The 23676-nt window shown below is 39.1% G+C and overlaps 1 protein-coding gene across 10 annotated transcripts in view; it reads right to left on the bottom strand.

Annotated features, from left to right (window-relative positions):
• The window catches only part of SCUBE1 (signal peptide, CUB domain and EGF like domain containing 1), a 281424-nt gene that overhangs the window by 179149 nt on the left and 78599 nt on the right, over window positions 1–23676 (bottom strand). For all 10 annotated transcript variants that reach the window (XM_082751775.1, XM_082751767.1, XM_082751773.1 and 7 more), the window contains one exon: window positions 8700–8828. In XM_082751775.1, the coding sequence (XP_082607901.1) occupies window positions 8700–8730 (31 nt within the window). In that variant the 5' untranslated portion in view covers window positions 8731–8828. The remainder of the gene's footprint in view (window positions 1–8699; window positions 8829–23676) is intronic.

Genomic DNA, 23676 nt, shown 5'->3' on the forward strand with positions numbered 1-23676 from the left:
CAGGAATTAAGCTTGCATGTCAGGATTGAAATCCCTTCTCTCTCAATGTAAGCCAACAGATCTTAAAGGCGCACAGCAAGACAAGAACCTGGGTCTAGATCCTAACTTCATACCTCAGAAGAAAATAAATTGTGTCATTTTAAACATGAGCCTAGTTTTCATACTGACTTGGGATCCCAACAACCATTTTATAACAGGCAGATGTTACTTCAAGGACATCCAATCTGTTCCTGGTTTGTCTCTGAAGCTTCTCCTTCAGCTGCAGGCTCCTAAATGCCTTGCTGTGTTGTTGCTCTGCCCCACCTTCTAAAGCTGGTAGACTGGTACCACTCTCAGAGCAGGTTCAGTTGCTCCAGGGAAAGCACTACCTCTCTTTTCCTGCAAGGAACTCCATGTGACAGTTACTTTTTCAAGAAAGGCAAAAAAACATCGGAGAACAGGCAAACAATACACTGAAGGCCATTTTTCTAGGCTGAAAAATCAGACCTGTTGCCCAATGCACACCTTCAAGACTGGGGACATAACCAGGATTTTGCCATTTACTTTTTGGTACTGAAGTCACTGTGCTTGTCTACCACACTGAACATTCAACTCTTGAATAGGGCTCTGTGGAATCTATGACGAACACTAGAACTTGCAATCCTGACTTTATTTTCATAAAAATGTTCATAAATTTTCCTGGCTTTATTTTCATATATCATAATTTCACTCTGCTTCCTAGGACTCATCTGAATCACAGACACAGGATCAACTGCTGAAGAACAATATGCCTTTATTGGACCACCAAAATCAATTATTGTAGTTATTTCCAGAAGTATGACATACAAGACAATTAACTGAGATATCATACTATTGGTGTCCAAATTTAGTGATTCTGTTACTTTCCTGTAAACAAGAGAAATCAAAGTTACACAGAATATTTGAAATAGGAGTGTATAAGCAAGGTTTCATAAAAGTAGGGATTCTATTCCTGACTATGTTGCAGAAATCCTGTGTGAAGATCAAGAAGTCACTTCGCCTTAGTTCCTCATCTATAAAAAACTATTAAAATTATAATTCTTTTTCTTACAGGATTCGGTGAAGACAAATCTATTAGTATTTGCAAGGTGCTCACATATGTTCCCATGTAACAGCAATTAATACCATGGAAAAACCTATAAATAAAAGAAATGCATCTCTAAATAGATAATGATAAATTTTTTGTCCAGTTAAGATGAGTGCAACCTGGAAGAGAGAGGTACTTTTTCAAAAAACAAAAACAAAAACAATGCAAACTCCCTATTAAAAAGGGACAATCTGAAGCAAGAGCTGAGAAAATAAAAAATCAAAAACCTCCAAAAAACAGAGAGCTTCACTTCACTTCATATCTATTTATATTCATATCTGACTAGATATGGAAATAAAATTATCACTCCATGCAATTCAATCCTTTAATCTGTTAATCCTTTACCATTTTTCAAACACAGATTTGGTTTGACAAACAGACAGAAAACAATGAGTTGTGACAATTTATTTATTTATTTTTTAGGAAGAATTCCCCAACTACATGTATACAAAACTCTGCCTCCAGGTAAAAAAGACAAAAGAGAAGAATTTGGAGGAAGTATCACATGGTTCTTGTATCAATGGCAATCACTTTTTGCTTTGACGTGTTTTTCTTTCACACTTCTTTCCCCCCATTTTTTGAAAGTCTGATTAGAGATGGCTGAATTCCAGAAAGCCTCAAATAGTCGAGTATTAGCTGACACGTAAGCCCTTTGGCAAGGAAATTTAGATACATAGATTTAGTGCCATAAATTTAGATACATAGATTAGTGCCATAAATATAGATACATAGATTAGTGCCATACATAAATTTAGATACATAGATTAGTGCCATAAATATGGCACTCTTCTACTTTCTATTTCCAGATGCTGAATAACTTAAGACTTGCTCAGGTATATCAGTAAGAACTGCTTTCACTGAGGTGTCTATCAAGTTTTTCCTGAGTAAATCCCTAGGTTTATTAGTGTTAAGCAATGCTTCAGACCTAAACAGAATATAATACTCTCCCAGGAAGCTAATATTTTTATACAGTAGGGGAGAGATGAATCTAAGACAACAGTACTCCACAACAAGAATCCTTTAGGCAAAATAATTCAGTGTTTTTTTCTGAATATCCAAGTGGAGCACACAATTGCAACTTTTTGAATTCTGCAACTGCAGTAACCAAACACTATTGCTCTACCTCATTCAATTCAGCAGGGCTATAAAGGCTAATCAGTAAAACTGCAATTCTTTGCAGCAACCTTTTCTGGACTTGATGACTATTGTAACTTCTTTTCCATCTTCTCTTCCATGCAAGAGAATTAAACCTTTTATTTGATTCTTTTGGCATTAGCCATCTTATCTGCAACATTCATTAGTCTCATTGCTCTCTTCTGGCATCTTCCAAATGCAATGCCTCACACTGAACAGTCCTCCAACAGCTGAAGCCTAATCACTGCTTAAGGAGTAGAGTTTTTTTCCATACGACAATTCCTATCTCAATAGCTTAAAAGCAAACAAAAACAAAAAAAAAAAACACCACACACAGTAAATTTTATCTTCTCCTCCTAACTACATCTTAGAGCCTCTATATTGGCAACAAAACAAAGCTCCCTTGAAATTCTCAATGAAAAGGAAGACATGTTTGCTAGCCTTCCCTATAGCATCCCCATCAATAGCATATCTACTTTGTGCAACACCCAGCTTTTAACACCAATCTCAGTCTACCTCTTCTAGCACATCTGCTGTCAAGGAACAATTCTGCTCTCAGTCTGACTGAAAGCTTCCAACAGGATATGCAGACAGAGTACAAGAATGCCCAGTTTCCAGAGGCCTCAATTCAGTAATACACTTAGATAAATGTAAAACTCCAGTTTTCTTTCTTAATATTACATCAAAGAAGCATCAAAAAAAAAAAAAGGGGGGGGGGGGGGGCAAATCAGGAACACCTGTAAGCGTCATGCTGAATCAGAGGAGGGAATGTATATTGAATAACTAGTTTAAAAGGCGTGTTACCCATTGATTCTTTGTAGTATAGATTCAGATTTTACCAGTTAACTGAGAATAGAAACTGATTTACTACAAACAAGATGGCTAAAGTGTTCTGTAGTAATAGGAATGATGATCAGTTAAGCCATAAACTCTTCTAAAGGCAAAAAAGAATAGAAATTGATAGCCTGCCTCAATGGCTCAACACGTGAAAGACAAAGAAGGAAAAATCGATTTATCAGTAAGATCATGGAGAAAAAGTGATCAAACAGGAAAGAACATCTGGACCAGTGAGCGAATTGCTTGCTAAAAAAAAACAGACTGGCATTTCATATATGAGAGAGGAAAACATGTTTCACGACCAGTTGCAAACGAAGGATAAAGAAAACCCATTGCATGAGACCAAATATTAGTCTTGCATCCACAGAGCAGAATTTAGAGCGATTTTCAGAAAGAACTACTGCTATTCCATGTGATTACAGTGCTAAAATAAATTATTTCTAGCCAGACAAGGATCTCATCATAGTTCAAATTCCCTGTGGTGTCATTTCATGTTATATTTGAGAAATTCCTCAATAAAAATGACAAATAGAGAATGAGTCAGGTTCCCCTGAGGATGGTTTTGGACATTTTCCAGTACAAATTTGAGCCATGAAATCTTAACCAAACACCTCCTCCCAACAAATAAATAAACAAGAAATTTTGGTTCATTAGAAAGAAAGACAGAAATGTTGAAACAAGAACGCAGGAAAAAATACTTAACCTGTCAGCCACAGTTGATATAACTACTTGTGAATATTTCAAGTTTGTTATTTATAAAGACTGTAATTATCTTGCTATATTGACGTTACTAGCAAGACATCCAATGATGGTTTAAAAAGAAATGTAAACACTGTCAAGAAGAGATGGTTTAAGATTTTGCACAGACTGAAGTCAAAATCCTGACACAAGTCTTCTCCATTACAATCTGTTTTCTAGAGGTTCCTAGGTGGCCTGCAGGACTATCATCAAACTATTATTAGCTCCCATCCCTAGGCCTTCTATCTTAAATCACTAGACAAAGATTTCTGGTGATTTGTGTGTGAGAAATGCAGCCTAGGTCACTGAAAGAGCAATTCAGCTGTCTAAATAGGAGACTGACACCATTTTAGGTTCCTTATATTATCCCATCTGGCCACCAGCTCACACTCCAGATCTACAGCAGTAGATCCCATGTCACATCTGCCAGCTCCAGGGTGTTTTAAATGGCACAAGACACCTATGTTCAGGCGATCAAATTGCCCCCTAAGAATTCTCGTTGTCTGGCTCCCTGTGTGCTGACAGAACAGATCCCAACAGTAATGTCTGCAAGACCAAAATACGGGGAAGAAGTAGGTACAGTGTAGTCTGATCTTGGTTCAGACCCAGAAAATCTACTTCCATCTAAGCATATACACATCTGTGTTGCTGTATGAGAAGTTAGTTCAATCAGGGTTTTCAAAATCAACCTAAAGCGAAGCTTACAGGCTCTTACATAAATTCATATATTACAAAATACATATAATTCTTGTATAAACGGAAATGACAAATCAATGCAAGAATACCCAATGTTAAGTACCCACTTAATCTACTTAATTTGTTTACAGACTCAATTTCAGCTTGCTGATCAAACATTACATGCCACTTAGGAGTATAATATTTTGGGGGCATGGTTTGGGGTAGAAAGGACCTTAAAGACCACCTGGTTCCAACACCCCTGCCATGGGCAGGGACGTCTCCCCCCAGATCAGCTTGCTCAAAGCCCCATCCAGCCTGGCCTTGAACACTTCAGGGATGGGGCATCCACAGCTTCTCTGGGCAGCCTGTGCCAGTGCATCACAACCCTCAGAGTAAAGAATTTATTTCTAATATCTAATTTCAATATACCCTCTTTCAGTTTAAGTGATAGGACTCCTTCTCCTATCACTATACCCCCTGACAAAGTGTCCATCCCCAGCATTCCTCTAGGCACCCTTTAGGTACTGGAAAGCTGCTGTAAGGTTTCCCCATAGCCTTCTCTTGTCTAGGCTGAACAATCACAGCTCCCTCAGCCTTTCTTCACAGGAGAGGTGCTCCAACTCTCTGATTATCCTCGTGGCCCTCCTCTGAACTCACTCCAACAGGTCTGTGTCTTTCTTGTGCTGGGGGCCCCAGAGCTGAATGCAGTGCTCCAGGTGGGATCTCATGAGGGCAGAGCAGATAGGAAGAATTACTTCCCTCTCCCTGCTGGGCACACTGCTCTTCATGCACCCAAGGGTATGGTTGGCTTTCCAGGCTGCAGGCATGCATTACTGGGTCATGACAAGCTTTTCATCCACCAATATCTCCAAGTCCTTCTCTGTAGCGCTGCTCTCTATCCACTCATTGTTTGGTATTGCCTTGACTTAGGTGCAGGTCCCCTGCACTTGGCCTTGTTGAACTACATCTTGTTTGCACAGGCCACCTCTCAATCCTGTCACAGTCCCTCGGGTGTATCATCCCTTCCCTCCAGTGTATCAACCACGCCTCTCAGCTTGGTGTCATCCACAAACTGGCAAAGGATGTGCTCAATCACACCATTGATATTGCTGACACGTTAAATAGTACCGGTCTCTATTCCCTGAGGAACACCGCTTGCCACTGGTCTCCACTTGGACATCGAGATGTTGACTACAACTCTTTCAGGACAACCACTCAGCCAGTTCCTTATCCACTGAGTAGTCCATCCATCAAATCCACGTCTCTCCAATTTGGAGACAAGGATATCATGTGGGACAATGTCAAATGCTTTGCACAAGTCCATATCAAAGACCATTTGTTTGTTGTGAATATTCAATTTGCATTTGAGGAACAAACTTCCCCAGTCTGGTCCCAAAATTAAAAGGCAATTGTGACCTCTTTTAGTGTCCTAAAGTTACACGATGGGACAGCAAGCCCTTTCCTATCATTCCCATTCATTGTCTGTTCACTGCATCTCTTCTGGAGGGAACATGGTTCCTAACATTTTGGAAGTAATACAAAATGCCATCTCAAAGAAACATGAATACGGACAGACACTGATTCTGACAAACCTGTAAGATCTCTTGGCAAGCTTTGGAACAATACTTGGAACCAGAGCCACCTGTTAAACACAGTGGCTTATATTATTTTAGGCTTTTTCTGCCAAAACCATCTGCATTGAAATCTACGAAAAGAAAATTAGAAACCTATCTCCGTAAACCTGTATATTTCATGATCAGAGAGCAACAACAGAGACAGCATGGGTCGAAGATAATCCCACAGATTTCCTGAAGGGTTCATTTTCTATCACGTCCCTCCCTTTTCCTGTTCATAATTGCAAATATACATTGCCCTACTTCTATAGGAATCACTTGGAAACAAAGCTGATAATAGCAAGCTGTTTGAAACAACATACTTGCACATTTATTAGAATCCCAGGTAGCTGAAATATTTGATTGGGTTCTGTTCAATTAAGAGATATTCGTGAACAATAGCATAACCAGTTTTTCTTTCATTTTCAAATTAATAGCTGGCTGCTCTTTGTTTAAGAAATACCACTTGCACAATTAATCATTTGAGCACCTCAGGTTGAGGCAAATAAATCTATTTAGTCTGTTCTATGATAAATGAAATTTGGAAGTTTGAGTCTAAAACCTATCAATGGTCAGGATGCATAAACCTTCTGAACTCATACTCAGTTTGAAAATGAACCAAGTAGGAAATACATCTACTGAAAAGCTAACCAGAACCCTGCTCAGAAATTCTAGTTGCTCTATAGCTTCAGTGAGTGCAGGCTGGTGTTATGATTTCTCACTCAGTACCTGATTTTTTGTTTTTTCTTGCAAAGAACCTCAGCTTTACCAAAGTAAAGATGTTGCATGACACAGATGAAATATCCCTTTTCTTCACTGTTATAAATGGCTAAGTCCCAAAATAGGATTATAATCAAAGTTTACAATTTATTAAAGGAATAGAGGTAAGCAAACAGCGCTGGGTGTGCCGGGAGTCTCTGCTCCACCAAGACGCACACACGTTACATCAAGATGCTGATTTTTATGCTCCTAGACTAATAGATATTCATTACTACTTCTAAAAGAAACAGGGTTATTATAATTAGTTTCCAGAATTCAAACCCTCCTACTGGAGCATGCGTATCAGTCTCTGGTGGTCCCTCTGAGGGTCTCTCATGCTGAAGGCTCATAGTCTTCCTCTCAGTTGGTTTTTTGTTTTTTTTTTGGCCTTCTCGTTTGTCCATCTTGGCTGTATGTCAGAGGCTTGCACAGCATTCCCTGCAAGCTTTGTCTTTTAGCCGTCCTTCAGCTTTCCCCTTCTCCTTAATCTCCTGGCCAGATATCAGAGACTTGCATAGTGTCTCATGCAATAGTCATAATAGCTAGCAGTTATTCTGAAACCCCCCAGATACCAGAAACTTCAAGGAAAAGCCTACAAATACATTTCCCTTCAAGCTCTCTATTGACACAAATTGCTAAAACATTCCTCACAACTGTATAATGCACATCAATTTGAAATGAATCTGGTAATGCATCAAACAGCAGTTGTTGCAATTATATTTGGAATGTTGAGAAAGACAATACAAGTCCTATGCGCTGTGACTTAGCTAGAATGACTATCAAGTCAACTGGTAGGGGAAACTGGATGTACCAGTCAAATTTGTTTCCAGGTAATTGGTGTGATGAAATTAAAACATAAAACACAAACTTTGTTTTCAGTATACAGGATAAAGCCCGCCTATTTAAAACAGGGCAATGGACATAAATCAAAATCACAGATCCCCAAATCCTAAGACTGCCAATACAACTAAGATCGTGCTCTGAACCAGTTTTTGTAGAGTTAGTGGACTGTGCCCATTTCCTTTGTAAACATCTATTATTGATAACTGTTCTTCTGCCTTGTTTTATTGTCCAAGTATTCCTTCATTACAGCTGCACTTTTAACATACAGTAACCTGTTCATACAGCACGTTCTGGAATCCTTTTACCCTAAAAAGGGGGAAAAGGGGGAGGGAAAACTTTAAACTTATGACTGGAATTACAAAACTTGGAAGAAATAGGCAAAATATGTATGTGTTTTAGGGCAGATTACTTTTCTTCAAAAAGAAAATAGGCAAAATATGTCTGTGTTTTAGGGCAGATTACTTTTCTTAAAAAAGAAGTCCAAACATCCAGCACAAGCCTTGCTGAAATGGAAACAAAAAAACAACCCTGACCTCTTATGTTAGATATGGACAAACTGATTAGAGTATGTTAAGATGATGAGTGCCAACCTTAATGGTCTGGTCTAAACCACACTGGAGTCAATAGAAACACTTCAACTTACTCAGTGCAACTTTATGCACTTCATAAAAGGTAATAATTTTACTAGGCTACAGATTTTGTTATTATCCAGGAGTTGAATACAATCAAGTCACTTTTTCTTTCTGTGATGACCAGTTCAAGTTGTCACACAACAGTGCCTCAGAATCTCAACTTTCATCAAGTTAAATCTTATTAAATTTATAATATAAATAATACCCTAAATGTGAGCACACAGAACTGTCTGAAATAGCTGTAGATCTGGATCAGGCCTTCATCGTAAACATGTATGAGCTGACAAAATGCTGCCAGTACATCAGGCTTTCTTACCACAGTCATGAAATTAAACTTCTTTGCCAGCACTCACTACTTACCAAGACAGTTGTGGCCATCATGAGCTAACATGAACCCATCGTAGCAGGTACATCTGTAGTTGCCTGGAATGTTGATGCACTCATGGACGCAGCCCCCATTGTAGAAGTCATTTTCACACTCATCAATATCTAAAACACAAAAGGAGGATAAAGAAGTTTTTGTAAATAGAGAATCCTATGAATACAGGAGAATTCTCCAGCCAAGCATGATCTTTGAATATATGCATTCTCCTAATCATTCTATATACTTATATTGCATACTCCATCCAATAGATGGCTCAGGGAATTACAGGTAGATTATATGAGGATCATAAGAGACTGAAATTCAGCAAGCTTATACCTAGAACACTCCTTCCCAAATTAACTTTAGTATCACCACAGGAAACAATTATATATTTTTAGAAAAATTTTAAGTGATTTTGTTATTATTTTATATTTAAAACATACTTTTCATTTTCTGTTTAAAATAATCAAGCAGACAATGAGTTAAACCATACTATTAATACAGTGTAATAGATAAAAGTATGACCAGAAAGTCTTCTCTGCACAAGGATGACTTGATATATTCCTGATAACACATAAAGCTGTTTTTATGTGCAATGAATCTTGAAAGGCACCATTTCTGAAATAGCTGTCACAGTCTGCTGAGCTCTGTGAAGTTGCTCTTGATAACACAATGCAGTTTTGTCCGTCTCTTTCCCTTTCCCCAAAAAGAGAAGCCCTGTTATAATTTTCTCTATTATTTCACATATGACAGTGACAACAAAATTTAAAGTTTTATTCTTAGAAAGCATGTTAGAATTACTGTTAATTATGTTTTGTGCACTGGCATGCAAGTGAATGACAAGAGATATTAATTCTATTTCAACTGCAAACAACTCTATTATGGTCTTCCATGACTCATACAAAAAAAAAAAAATCACTTCTTCACTCATTCTAGAAAGTGCAAACTTTTTTTTTTTTTTTTTTTTTTTTTACAGATCATATCTTGACTTACAGATGGGATGTATGCATTACAATTGCATCTGTGAATCAGTGGCACACATCAACCAACTACAAATGCACAAATAATTACAGTCTCATAAGTTGAGAACTGTCAGCTCTAAATCTGTGGTGTGCTAAACCAAAGTCCCCACCCACTGTCCCTATGTTACATAGTGCAAGATACGCTGATTTCCGTAGAAAATAATCTGTTGGCACATTAAAGCTATCCTGCCTGTAATTTCAAATGTGCCTTCCACTGCAGAGGTGGATGATGTACTTTGATATTAGGTTCACACAGACTCCCTCTTTTTTTTTTTTTTTAAACTTTCAAAACTATCACCAGAAAAGCTTAGCTACCTGGTATCATACCCAGAAACAATGCCAAAACAGCATAGTAGTCTGGGAAAAACAGATTCTTCTGAAAAGACAGCAGAGACTCAGTCGTTCACTGGCCCTTCAAGCATTTCTGCCCTTGCTCTGAATCTAAGTTTGCCCCTCTTAGCACAATCCTTTGAGATGTTTGATTTGGCAGCGCAGGGACAGGCCCCCTCCAGCCTTCTTTGTAGGTCTTCCCCCTCAGGTCCGCCTGTCCCAGAAACCTTCCCTAACCTCAGAATAGTCTGTCTCCATCTTCTTCCATCCAACAGCTTCGAAGCCCTCCTTCTGCAATCTCCTCAGCAGTTCAAAATGGGAATTACTAATTTAACTTTATCTGCAAAAATAATTAGCTTTTTTTGTAACTCAGAATTCAGCACAACAAAAATGCTGGAAACAAGAAAGTGGAGAAAGGATCTTAATAAAAATAATACCTACTGATGAAAAGTAAACTTCCTAGCCTTTGAACCACTCCTCTGTTTTGAAAAATTCCCATCTTTCACTAAGTACTTTCATCCATTAGCTTTATCAATGCCTAGTCAGCGCAGCCTGTGGGTGTGCTCTGCCTCCCACAGCCCAGTATGACAACAAAAACCATCATTTGTGATTTTTCCTGACAACACTAACCAGTAAATGATTTACTGCGTATTGAGGTCATTCTGAACACAGCTGCACTACATACAGTATTGCAAAGTCCCAGAGATGCTCTCCTGTCTTTATAGCCCAGTAAACCTGGGTACACATTTCTAGAGAATTCTAATGAGCTCTCCACTTAATAAATATTTGCAAGGTTACTTAATCACTCATGAATATTGTTAAAAACTTCCTATCATTCTAGGGCTGCAAGGATAAAATCAGAGACCTACAGTAATGTCATGCTTTAAATGGTCCAAGTCAATAACTGAAAAGCACATAACAGGACTTGGTGTCAGGTGTGTACTTTAGTAAACTCCTGGGAAAAAGATAACTTCATTTTCAGATTTGTTCTTAACTTTCATCCAGCACCAAGTTTTGTCTGAAGAGGAAATTCAGAAGACAGTGTGATCAGTTGTTACGTTACTCAGCATCAGACTGCAATGCACTGATCAATCCACTTCCTTTTTTCAAACAATGAATTAAGTAACATTTCCTGTTTAAGTAAGCAACAGGAAAGTTAAGTAAGCTCCATGAGTTTCCCTGGCACTGAGGTCAAACTGACAGGCCTATAGTTTCCCGGGTCTGCCCTCCAGCCCTTCTTGTAGATGGGCATCATGTTTGCTAGCCACCAGTCAACTGGGACCTCCCCCGATAGCCAGGACCATTGATAAATGATGGAAAGCGGCTTGGCCAGCTCCTCTGCCAGTTCTCTCAGTATCCTTGGGTGGATCCCATCTGGCCCTATTGACTTGCATACATCCAAGTGCCGTAGCAGGTCACCAACCAATTCCTCATGGATAGTGAGGGCCACATTCTGCTCCCCATCCCCTTCCACCAGTTCAGCGTGCTGGGTATCCAGAGTACAACTGGTTTTGCCGCTAAAGACTGAGGCAAAGAAGGCATTAAGCACCTCCGCCTTTTCCTCATCTTTTGTAACTAAGTTCCCCCCCGCATCCAGTAAAGGCTGGAGATTATCCTTAGTCCTCCGTTTTGCATTGATGTATTTGTAAAAACATTTTTTGTTGTCTTTGACGGCAGTAGCCAGATTGAGCTCCAGATGAGCTTTGGCCTTTCTAATTTTGTCCCTGCACAGCCTCGCAACATCCTTATAGTCCTCCTGAGTGGCCCGCCCTCTTTTCCAAAGATCATAAACCCTCTTTTTTTTCTCCTAAACTCAAGCCACAATTCTCTGTTCAGCCAGGCCAGTCTTCTTCCATGCTAGCTCATCTTTGGGCACGTGGGGACAGACTGCTCCTGCGCCATTAAGATTTCCTTCTTGAAGAGCGCCCAGCCTTCCTGGACTCCTCTGCCCTTCAGAACCACCTCCCAAGGGACTCTACCAACCAGTGTCCTGAACAGCTCAAAGTCGGCCCTCCAGAAGTCCAGTACAGCAGTTTTATTGGTCCCCTTCCTGGCTTCTCCAAGAATGGAGAACTCTACCATTTCATGGTCACTCTGCCCATGACAGCTTCCAACCACCACATCTCCCACCAGTCCTTCTCTGTTTGTGAAGAGAAGGTCTAGCAGGGCACCTCCCCTGGTAGGCTCACTAACCAGCTACATCAGGAAGCTATCTTCCACGATCTCCAGAAACCTCCTAGATTACTTTCTCTGGGCTGTGTTATGCTTCCAGGATATATCTGGGAAGTCCCCCACAAGAACAAGCGCTGACGATTTCGCAGCTTCTGTCAGCTGCCTGTAGAACTCCTCATCCGTCTCCTCATCCTGGTCTGGAGGTCTATAACAGACCCCCACGAGGATACTTGCCTTGTTGGCCTTCCCGCCGATCCTAATCCATAGGGACTCAACCTTATCATCCCCAGCTTCAAGTTCCACAACATCAAAACACTCTCTGATATAGAGAGCCACACCACCACCCCTTCTGTGCTGCCTGTCCCTTCTGAAGAGCCTATAGCCAGACATTGCAGCACTCCAGTCATGAGTGGTCCCACCATGTTTCCGTGATGGCAACCAAGTCGTAGCCTGCCTGCCGCACAATGGCTTCTAGCTCCTCCTGTTTGTTATCCATGCTGTGTGCTGTGTGTAGATGCTCTTCAGTTGGGCCATTGCCTTCTCTCCCAGCTTTGCCATTGTTCCCCTTGGTACAGCTCTAACAAGCCTCGTTTCAGCCCTTTCCCCTTCTTACCTAGTTGAAAGCCCTCTCAATGAGCCCCACCAGCTCCTGGCCTAGGATCCGTTTTCCCCTTAGAGATTGGGACCCGTCTGCAGCCATCAGGCTGGGTGCTGAGTAAAGCACCCCATTATAAAAAACAGACAAACAAACAAACAAATTCTCTGTTGGCACTAACCTCTGAGCCACATGTATATCAGGTGGGCTTTCCATGCCCTCCCTGTACTCCTCCCTGCCACCATAGGCATAGACAAAAACACCACCTGTATTCCCACTCCATCCACTAATCGTTCCAGTCCCCTTAAGTCCCGTTTGATAGCCCTCAGGCTTCTCTCTTCAGTGTCATCACTGCCAGCCTGGACTATTAAAAGAGGATAATAGCCAGAGGGGCGAACCAGGTTGGGAAGCTTTCTGGCAATGTCCCTGACCCTGGCCTCAGGGAGGCAGCAGACTTCCCTATGGGTAGGGTCAGGCTGACAAATAGGGCCTTCTGTTCCACTGAGAAGGGAGTCACCTAAAACACCCTTCTTTCTGTCTTGGTAGAGGCAGTCCTGAGGCATGGAGTCGACTTCCTCGCCCTAGGCATCCTCCTGGGTAGACTTCCTACCTCATCCTCACCTACTGGTCTCTCAAGCTCCAGGGCCTCAGATCTGTTGTGTACAGAAATTACAATGATAAATGATAATGATACAGTCTTCTAAGAACTTATTTATGCTTACTGCATTTAAATAAGACAGCAACTCCCAAGGCCAGAGCTGGATATGTACAACCACGTTTTCAGTTGCCAGTGAGCTAAGTTCTGATCATCCCTTTCTGGAACTGGTTTGGGAAATCTTGAAAATCCACTGCTTGTTTTAAAAGATAACATTATTGGGAGAAAAAAAAAAAAAAAAAAAAAAAGATAAAAAGAAACTTGCTTACTTGGGGGTACAACTAACTGTACAGGTTCATCTGTCTCACAAGATGAAAGAAGCTTGTATGCTATAGTGTACATTCTTCTGGAAAACAGAGGTGAATCTTTTTGTTACAACCTGGAACTCTTTTTCAGCAGCCCTAGGGAATGCAGCAATGTCATACAATGCTATTGTCCTTCTCCATCAGCGTGTTACTTAAAGGGTACATAAAGTACAAGTCTAATTATTATATAAGCATCCAATAACTTTTTAAAATTCTAGACAGTTATCTGAGAAAATCTTAGCATTTGATAACGTGAGGAAGTGCTGTAATTTGCAATCACTGTATTCGAGTCATAGGAAGAGAATCTGAAGTTTTCTTTTTTACATGACCTAATTCTCTTTAGTCTGGCAGAACCTGTATCCATCTTATACAAACTGACTTCTTTCATTATTACCGCTGAGACTCTCAGCAGACCAGATATTTGTTTTATTTCTGTATTCTGCAACAATGGGATAGCACTCTCAGAAGTCTCACAAAGCCACTGTGATTTATAAGCCTCCAGAGAAGCCGATCTTCCAGCAGCATATACAACTTGACTAAGAAATGTTCAAAATAAAATAAGAGCTTATCTCTTCTGCTTCCAGCTTTCTGATTTCAGCAGAGTAGAAGACATCACTACGTAATAATTAACATCCAAAATACAAAACAAACTGTAAAACAGACTGAAGAAATGCTTGTTCCCATTTTGTCTAAACAGTTTCAGCCTGGTATCATGAAATTTGCTGTGCACTAACCATCTTTTCCAAGCAGAAGGCTGCAGAGACATTATCCTAGGAAAGTAAAAAATCTACCTCCAGCAAAATCCATTCCCAGTCTTCATGAAACCAGTTGCCACTCATCACATCCTCAAATGTCCAAAAATCCTTACAGTACATACAAGAAAATGTATTTGTCAGCACAGCTACAGATCATTGTGGGCAAGGCCACTGAAATCAAAGGAAACCTCTGTGTGGAGTTGACACATTTTGGATCAGTGTCACAGCTGAACTGTCAAAGATGCCTTATGGCCATTAACATGCAAGAGGAAGAACGGCTGAGCCCTGAAAGTTAATGAGCCAAATTCAGCTTTTAGTGTTGAATTGCACAGATTTCTATAGAAAATTGGGAAGCATGCATTGTAACAACCTTTATCTTGGCATCTATCAAGGACATAAATCCCAACATTCACCATGCAGCAGAACTTCAAAATAGGAGTAGGATTGGGTAAAACATGGGTTCATTTGAAACTTCTTCTAGATTACTAATGTAAAGGAAAATCTGGAGTTAATTTAGTAAACACAAATTATAATTGACTTTGAAAGGAATAATTTATGTGCTTGGACATTTTAAAATAAATAGCCAAAGGAAGTTGTCTGCCCTCATCAATGTCTTCTAAACTGAAGAGCCATGAACAAAACTAAGCATACAGGTATATTACACAGATGTAGGGTATTTCCTAAAGCAGTTGGATCTATAAAACAGCTAGAAAAATAAATATTAAATTCTTTGTAACTGTACTTCAATGGACAAATCTCTGTATTTTTTTGGTATCTAAAGAAAAAGATATTTCTGTTTTCATCTTTATCTATTAATCTAGCTGCTTTAAACAAAACACTGCCAAGGGGCATTATGGAGACGTTAAATAACATTGCCTTTGAAGACTTGCCAAAGGAACCATGTTTTTACCTTCATGTTCCATGAGAAGTTGCTACTAGCCCTTGTTTCACCTACAGAAGACAAAGCATACCACTTGCAGAATGGTGTATTATCAGCAGTTTTATGCATATTGCCTGCTTCTCCAGAACTGGTATGCAGCAAAGAACACTGCGAAATGCTGGAACGCTTATTTCCATGTGGTAACATTTTGCACTTTTATGGCTTCTCTCTTAAAAGGCCTTAAAAATTTTTTTACTGATTCATTACTGAGTTTGGTCACTGTTCCTCCCAGAACTAATGCAGCATCTTCATTAAAAAAAAAAAAAGCACCATACTACCTTCCAGTTCTTAAACAATTAAGAATAAAGCTACAGTGTGAACATAGCTTTTTTTTCATATGATTGGGAAAGACGTGACTTTGTAATATCTAAAGGTGAAATGCCCTGGGGTGAAACTGCAACCCTACAAAAGTCAAGAGGCATTTTTGGCATGGACTTTGTTCAGGACAACATTTTTCAACATTTTTTCTGGGATGTATGGTAAAGAGATACCAGAGACAAGATCAGCAATTAAATTTCTTGTTCCCACTAACAAATTCAGAATAAGAAGCAGTGTAGCATCAACACTGTTACTTTACTTTTAAGGAAGTAGGCAGAAATGTAGTATCACAGAATCACAGAATTTCTTGGTTGGAAGAGACCTCAAGATCATCGAGTCCAACCTCCGACCTAACGCTAACAGTCCCCACTAAACCATATCACTAAGCTCTACATCTAAACATCTTTTAAAGACTTCCAGGGATGGTGACTCCACCACTTCCCTAGGCAGCCTGTTCCAATGTCTAACAACCCTTTCGGTAAAGAAGTTCTTCCTAATATCCAATCTAAAACTCCCCTGGCTCAACTTAAGCCCATTCCCCCTCGTCCTGTCACCAGGCACGTGGGAGAATAGACCAACCCCCACCTCACTACAGCCTCCTTTGAGGTACTTGTACAGAGCGATAAGGTCGCCCCTGAGCCTCCTCTTCTCCAGGCTGAACAAGCCCAGCTCCCTCAGCCGCTCCTTGTAGGACTTGTTCTCCAGGCCCCTCACCAGCTTCGTCACCCTTCTCTGGACTCACTCGAGCACCTCGATGTCCTACTTGTAGTGAGGGGCCCAAAACTGAACACAGTACTCGAGGTGCGGCCTCACCAGAGCTGAGTACAGGGGGACGATCACTTCCCTAGGCCTGCTGGTCACACTGCTTCTTATGCAAGCCAGGATGCTGCTGGCCTTCTTGGCCACCTGAGCACACTGCTGGCTCATATTCAGCCAACTATCCACCAATATTCCCAGGTCCTTCTCTGCCTGGCATCTTTCCTACCACTCATCTCCCAGCTTGTAGCTCTGCTTGGGGTTATTGCGCGCCAGGTGGAGGACCGGGCACTTGGCCTTATTGAACTTCATACAGTTGACCTCAGCCCATCAGTGCAGCCTATCCAGATCCTCCTGCAGAGCCTTCCTACCCTCAAGCAGATCGACACATGCACCTAACTTGCTGTCATCTGCAAACTTACTGAGGGTGCACTCAATGTCCTCATCCAGATCATCGATAAAGATATTAAAGAGGACCGGCCCAGCACTAAGCCCTGGGGAACGCCACTAGTAACCAGCCTCCAACTGGATTTGACTCCATTTACGACGACTCTTTGGGCCTGGCTATCCAGCCAGTTTCTAACCCAACGAAGCGTGCGCCAGTCCAAGCCAAGAGCAGCCAGTTTCTTGAGGAGAATGCTGTAATATGCAAACTGACAAGAATACAAATAAAGTCCTGGATCATAATCAGATCAACGTCTGATATATTTTCATGGCTTTTGCAGTCCCCAAATCTAGTCATTAAAAACAATAAAACCACATTATTCTCACATGGGAACATTTATATATACTCTGTTTCTTTAGCAGATTCTACATTAAATATACTTTCAGGAGTAACACACACCCTGGATAACCTGAATTATGTAAGCTATTTGTATTTCCCATATTGAGTCGTACTTTCCTTAAAAAGAGAACCATCTCTAGACCTAAAGGCCAGAAAAAAAGCTCACAGAAGTTCAAGACTGTTTTGGTTAAGTGCAGCCCAAATTTGCTGGAGGTTCAGCTCTCTTTGGAAAGCATGCAACCAGAACAAAACAACTAAAATAATAAGATTCTCAAGGAGTTCCGCATCAGCAAATTTCCACATGTTCAAAATTACTTGAAACCTTTCAGTGTTCTGCTCTTAACATTTGCAAGAGTTCAAATTTATCATTTGTCACATCCGGAAACAAATCTGGCTCCTTCTGATATATATGTATTTTAAATACTCAAAAATGCTAACATCTTTTTTATTTAGATGTTGTGACCTGGGGAACATTACGATCTAATGAATCAAAGAGGAACACACTGCAGTTTTTATGGCTTTCAGGTTGTCATGATATTTTCAAGACGTCTGTGCCCAAGAAAACTGTAAAATTTGATAGCCATTAGGACTACTCCGAAAGCCAAAGTGAAGGGTGAGCAGGATGGGGATGGGGTAAAACCAGAAAATACAGTCTGAGGTTTCTCAGTGGGGAAAGAAAAGAGTAGAACAGGTACAATAGGTTGTTTAGTATGAGGGTTTCTTGCAGTTTAAATCCCTCAAGTGCCCTTCTACTTGTTCTTCCAGTGTTTTCCATGTTAGTACATCCCTGAAGAAGAAAAAAAAAAAAACTCAATTTTATATTATATATATTTATTTAATGTATTTATTATTTTTTATTTAATATATTTATTATTTTTATTTAATATATTATATATATATATGTGTATATATATATATATATTAAAACAGCAGTAAAATGAAAATGTCATGTCAACTTAATGGAGATAATTTGGATGCAATCTGTGGCATTGTTGGGGTGTTCTTCTGGAAGACATCTCATACGGTTTCCCAGAAAACATCAAGTACTCTGTTGCAGTTTTATTTGCTTCCTCTTATTATGGGAAGGCTGAGCATAAAATTAATCATACTTTGCATCTTGTTAAAGTCCCTGTCCAAAAGAGGGGGAAAAAAATGAATCCAAACCAAATTATGCACGGGTATAGCCACATAGTTAAAAAGATTTTTAAAATGCAAACAGCCTCAAATTTAAAACATTTAGGATGCACTTGAAGAGTAGATATCAAGCCATTAATCATTGTCAGTAAGGTGGGACTTTCTTATTTTCTGTTTTTTTTTTTTTTTTTTTTTTTTTTTATTATTATTATTATTATTATTATGTTCTTCTCTAACAATAATTATCTCCTTATTGTTAAAAGTTGTTAGAAATCGCAAAGAATGAGGATGACCTTACAAGAGTCACCTTCCCTTCTTGAGGAGGAGATGCACTAACTGCATCTCACAAGCCTTCTCTAAGGAGGCAATTGAGTATATGAACTTCTGAATTTATCAGCTGTAGAAAAATAGGTGTGTTTAGCAGTTACTGTTTTGTAAGGTTTACTTAATGTTCTTCAAATATAATTCAGCATACAACAGGAAAATTAAAGAGTCACATCCGAAGCTTCTGGTAGCTAGACACGGTTGTGTACCCAGTGCTGTAAATAGAGTTCCACTGACTCAGATCACATATTAAATGGAACAAGGCTGCAGACTGAAAATCCAAACTTTCTGCAGTAGCTGCATGGTTATATTTTACATTTACATTTGACAGTGAATGACTATCACATTCTTTATTCATTGATAAGAAATACAGTCTCTGGAAACTCCCCTTCCTTATATTTTTCTTAAATTCACTTTACTTTTTTCAGTTTTCCCATCTCTTTCTTATGCACTTCCCTCCTTTCCCTCAAAAAATTGACTCCTAGTTCAGAGTCAAAAGAAAGTTTTTAATAACTGGGCATTTTAATACTGTAACTTTGCCTCTGGGCATCAGATTTGATATACTCTTCTAAATGAGAGCAGAGAGAAGAATCTCCCCTTTGATTCTTATCTGCACTTTGGTGCAGGTATTACTGCTTCAGTGTACACGTACTTTACCAAAGGAAAGTTATCATTGAAGTACAGAGGATTCAAAATTACTTTAAAAACAAAACAAGAGCAAATAAACAAAAAACCCACAACATCAAACTTAATGCTGAGATTTTGCATGCACTTGATGTCATTTGCTGGCCAGATAAATACCTTTTTTGGTGATACATTTAACACTCCAGAAGCAGGAACAAAGAGGAGATTGAATAAATAACATGGAACATTCTTCATTTAGGACTGTGCAGAGTTTTTGACTGTTTAATTGATAAGTCTTCCTACTGCATTAATATTAGGTTTATAGAGCACTTTTTGCCATGAATTACTTCTGTGGGTCTAAAGTCTTTGGATGGCTACAGTCACTTATGGAAAAAAGTCTTCCATTAAATAGAATATGAATAGAAAACTTATTATATACATTTGTACATTATGTAAATTTATAACTCAGTATTATCTCTATGCCATTCTAATCAGCACAATGGGAACTGATTTGGGACCACTGAAGCTCCATTCATACTTAATATAGCATTTTACCAGATTAAAAAAAAAAAAGAAAAAAAGATGCTATCCTGCACCAGGCATCTTGAGCTCTCGATTATAATTTATTGTGGTTTCACATTTTTCCTAACTGATATTTAAACAGATTCACTACAAGTTCTTTGAACTGCAAGTGAGATACTCAAATAAAGATGGATACCTGCAGAGCACATAACATTTTAGAGTCTGTCTTTATTTAGTGGCTGCCATGCCTGACAAGCTCAAACAGAGAGATTTCCTGTTCACAAGCTGTTATGAATGTGAAACATGACATTTGACAGCATTTTCCCCACCACTTCTAAATCACAGACATTTCCACCACAATTCCCTCTTTTAATATCATGAGGAATGTTTGCTTCCACATCTAATCCTGCAAGTTCTTGGAGATCTAATGGGAGAATATTTTTGTGTGCCTTACTGCCACAACTGGTGTGCATACATCCTAACAAGCATGGTTTCGGTAAATCACAGCAGGAGCTTATTCCTAGACCTTCAAATTGAAATATGCATCTAAAAACTTTGAGGAGGATGTTTAAAAGTGTTAAAGTCCCTGATTCACACTGACATCATTCACTTATGTTTTTCCAACCCTTCTGCACATCTTCCTCATTTGCCAATTCTTTACCTCCAACCTTCCTTTGCATTTCATTCTTAAATTCCTGTCCATCGACAAAAGGAAACAATACCAAGCCTCAATTTTGAACTAAATTCTCTTACTACCAGTCAGTGAACAAACATTAACTTATTGCCCAAGAACCTTCATGTCAAAGAACAGAAGGTAGCTATTCCTCCTTGCTTATTTCAGAGTATGCAGCAGATCACATTATAGTGTAAAATGGAAGACTTCTCAATACCATACAGCTCATGCTTCATGCTTCCCTGGCAGATTAACACTACTTCAGCTTCAGATTGAGACAGATAAGGCCAAAAGAGCTTTGAGGAGCTATCCTGTAGTGATTTTCAGCAGTTTAACAGTCTTGAGGAGCTTTTTATGTGTTCCAGCAGATTTGCCAATCATTTAATAGCAAAGTCAAGTCTTCTGACAGCAGGGTTTCCTTTTCAAATGATTTTTTCCGTAGATGCTTTAGCAGTATCCTTTGGGCTAGTGCAGACTCCTAGCTGAGATCTGTTCTGTCGCACTGGTTAACCAATTAGGAAATACAATGTACTTTACATCATGTAGAATTTTTAGAGTATAGGGCTTTCTGTCATCCTGTATTATTTGATCAAACTCCCTATTTCATATGGGATGTGTATCAGACTTGAAATATACCAGGCTTACAAAAGAACTTCCATGTGTATATACCATACTACTAATCTATCTATAAGCAGAGCAACTCTTATTGCACACACCATGAAGCTGCTGTGAGAGAGTCACTGTACACACTCAAATGACCTGTTCAGTGCTGCACTTCATTTCAACATTAGAAGAAGTCCGATAGCTACTTCTAATGTGATACATAAGGGTCCCATTCATGTCCTCTTATAACGCTGGACCTAATAGTTATGAAACCCAACAAATTAAATCTGCATATTATTTTCTCATCTGTCCCAAATGCAGACAAATCCAAATATTTCCTCAACAACATCCTTTATGAATATAGAAGGCCTCCCAGAATTTTAGTTTGCAAAGAGCACTCTGTAGAGGCTGCCACTCTAAGGCCTTCACAAGTGTGAAGACAGTAACACTTTCCCTATTAAAAAGTAGCTGACTGGAGGACAACTTAGATGATTAAGGCATAGATCCTTCTTTGTTTCAGAGTCATAATTTTTACCACAAATAGTTTTTCTAACTGCAGAACTGTTTATCTGGACTAGGAAGGTCCACATGATAGTAAAACAGCTGTAACATAGGACATACTGAAAACAACAGTATGGCTCATTCATTAAACTCAATGAAACAGAAATCCCACATACCTTGTTGAAATTTAAGACCCTAAAGTAATTTAGCAAGAGTAGTACATTAATACCTGCACGTTGACTAACTTCCAAATCAAATCATTTTATATTCCACTGTTCTTATGAGGAGATGGTACAGGAAATTTCCAGTTTTCCTTCTATTTTCTATGGTGCACACTGAGTGTAAGCCTGTCTAAAAAATATTTGAATGCTCTAGCCTAGATACAGATGCAAAATCTGTATATAATTTATGCTTTCAGAAGAGTGTTTTTTTTTGTTTTGTTTAGTTTTGTTTTTTTTTTAAAGTTCTTAAAGATGCTGAGTCCTGCAAGGAAACAAATTGAGTAAAATTTTCTGAGATGCCACTACAACTATAAGAATTGTCTTCTCTATGAGGTTATGTATTTGCTTCACTCATTTTTGTCTAGCACCCTTCAACTTTATGCACTTCATAGAAGGTAATAATGTTACTAGGCTACAGATTTTGTTATTATCCAGGAGTTGAATACAATCAAGTCACTTTTTCTTTCTGTGATGACCAGTTCAAGTTGTCACACAACAGTGCCTCAGAATCTCAACTTTCATCAAGTTAAATCTTATTAAATATATGATAATATAAATAATACCCTAAATGTGAGCACACAGCACTGTCTGAAACAGCTGTAGGAGCTACTGGAATCAGAAGTCAGTGGATTTGAGACTGTACAATCAAAAATTATTTCCAGGATGCCAAAACATTCGGAAATTTTGCTGCAGAGCTCAGAATACTAGTGCACCCCCTGAGCTTCATAACAACAATTCTATATTCACAATATGTAAAGTGCCCGCAGTGTAGCATTGCTTAGGTACAGACCAAAAATTTCCTTTTATTTTTTTTTCTTTATTTGGGAATATGGCCCTGGCCAGTAACAACAGGAAACCCTGGATGATGATGATGGTCAATGCAAAAGGGTTTTATTTTCAAAAGAATATTAGAATATTACATTAATGTAATTTCTGACAGTTCTAAAATTTTATTAACAAAAATATAAACATCATTTATGTAAGCTGTCCTTAGTCTTCTAAAAAGTGATACAGAAGTAGATCTTGTGAGCCAAAGCTCTATTTATAACCAGAGGCAAATAATAATAGAGAAAATCTGAAAACCTACAGTAAACAACTTTTGTTTTTTTAACCTGTGGATGTGTAACCATCGTTAAGCAGAGACACAGATATGCACACTGTGACCACCAGCATGGAACCCATCAGCTCTTTCCATCATTACCCTTTATAGGCTCATCAAAACATTCCCTAGACTCACTGGCCAGTACAGAAGTAAGTGAGAGCAGGGGCTCTCTGAAAAGGAACTAATGAAGCTACACACTCCCCTTTGCCTGAGACACAGGGGTGAGGATTAGGCAAGGCCAGGGCAGGCTGTACAAACACATATTTCACAGTGAGGAAAATCCAGGAAAAGTGGTAAGGATGAAATTTAAAGTTCAACTGTGAAAAACACCATTGTTGACCTGTGAATCATCAAATATTTTCAATTATAAACTGTGCTTGCATCTGATGTTTGGACAAGAAAGAAAGATAGAGCAAACAGATGCAATAACTAGCTCTGCCAAGAAATTAAATATTTTGCTCCACTGTTCAAATATCCGTACTAGAGAGTACCCAGGGCTTCTAGTGCTGTTAAGGCTATCCAGTGTAAAAAAATAATGAAACAGTTTGTATTTATAGTCTGTAAATTTTCCTTTTGTAATTTTATATAATTATATTTGTTTGTTACTTTTGGGAGGATGTTAGGTAAAAGAACCAAA

The sequence above is a fragment of the Aythya marila genome, assembly GCF_965140915.1.
Source record: "Aythya marila genome assembly, chromosome: 1".
Taxonomy (NCBI): domain Eukaryota; kingdom Metazoa; phylum Chordata; class Aves; order Anseriformes; family Anatidae; genus Aythya; species Aythya marila.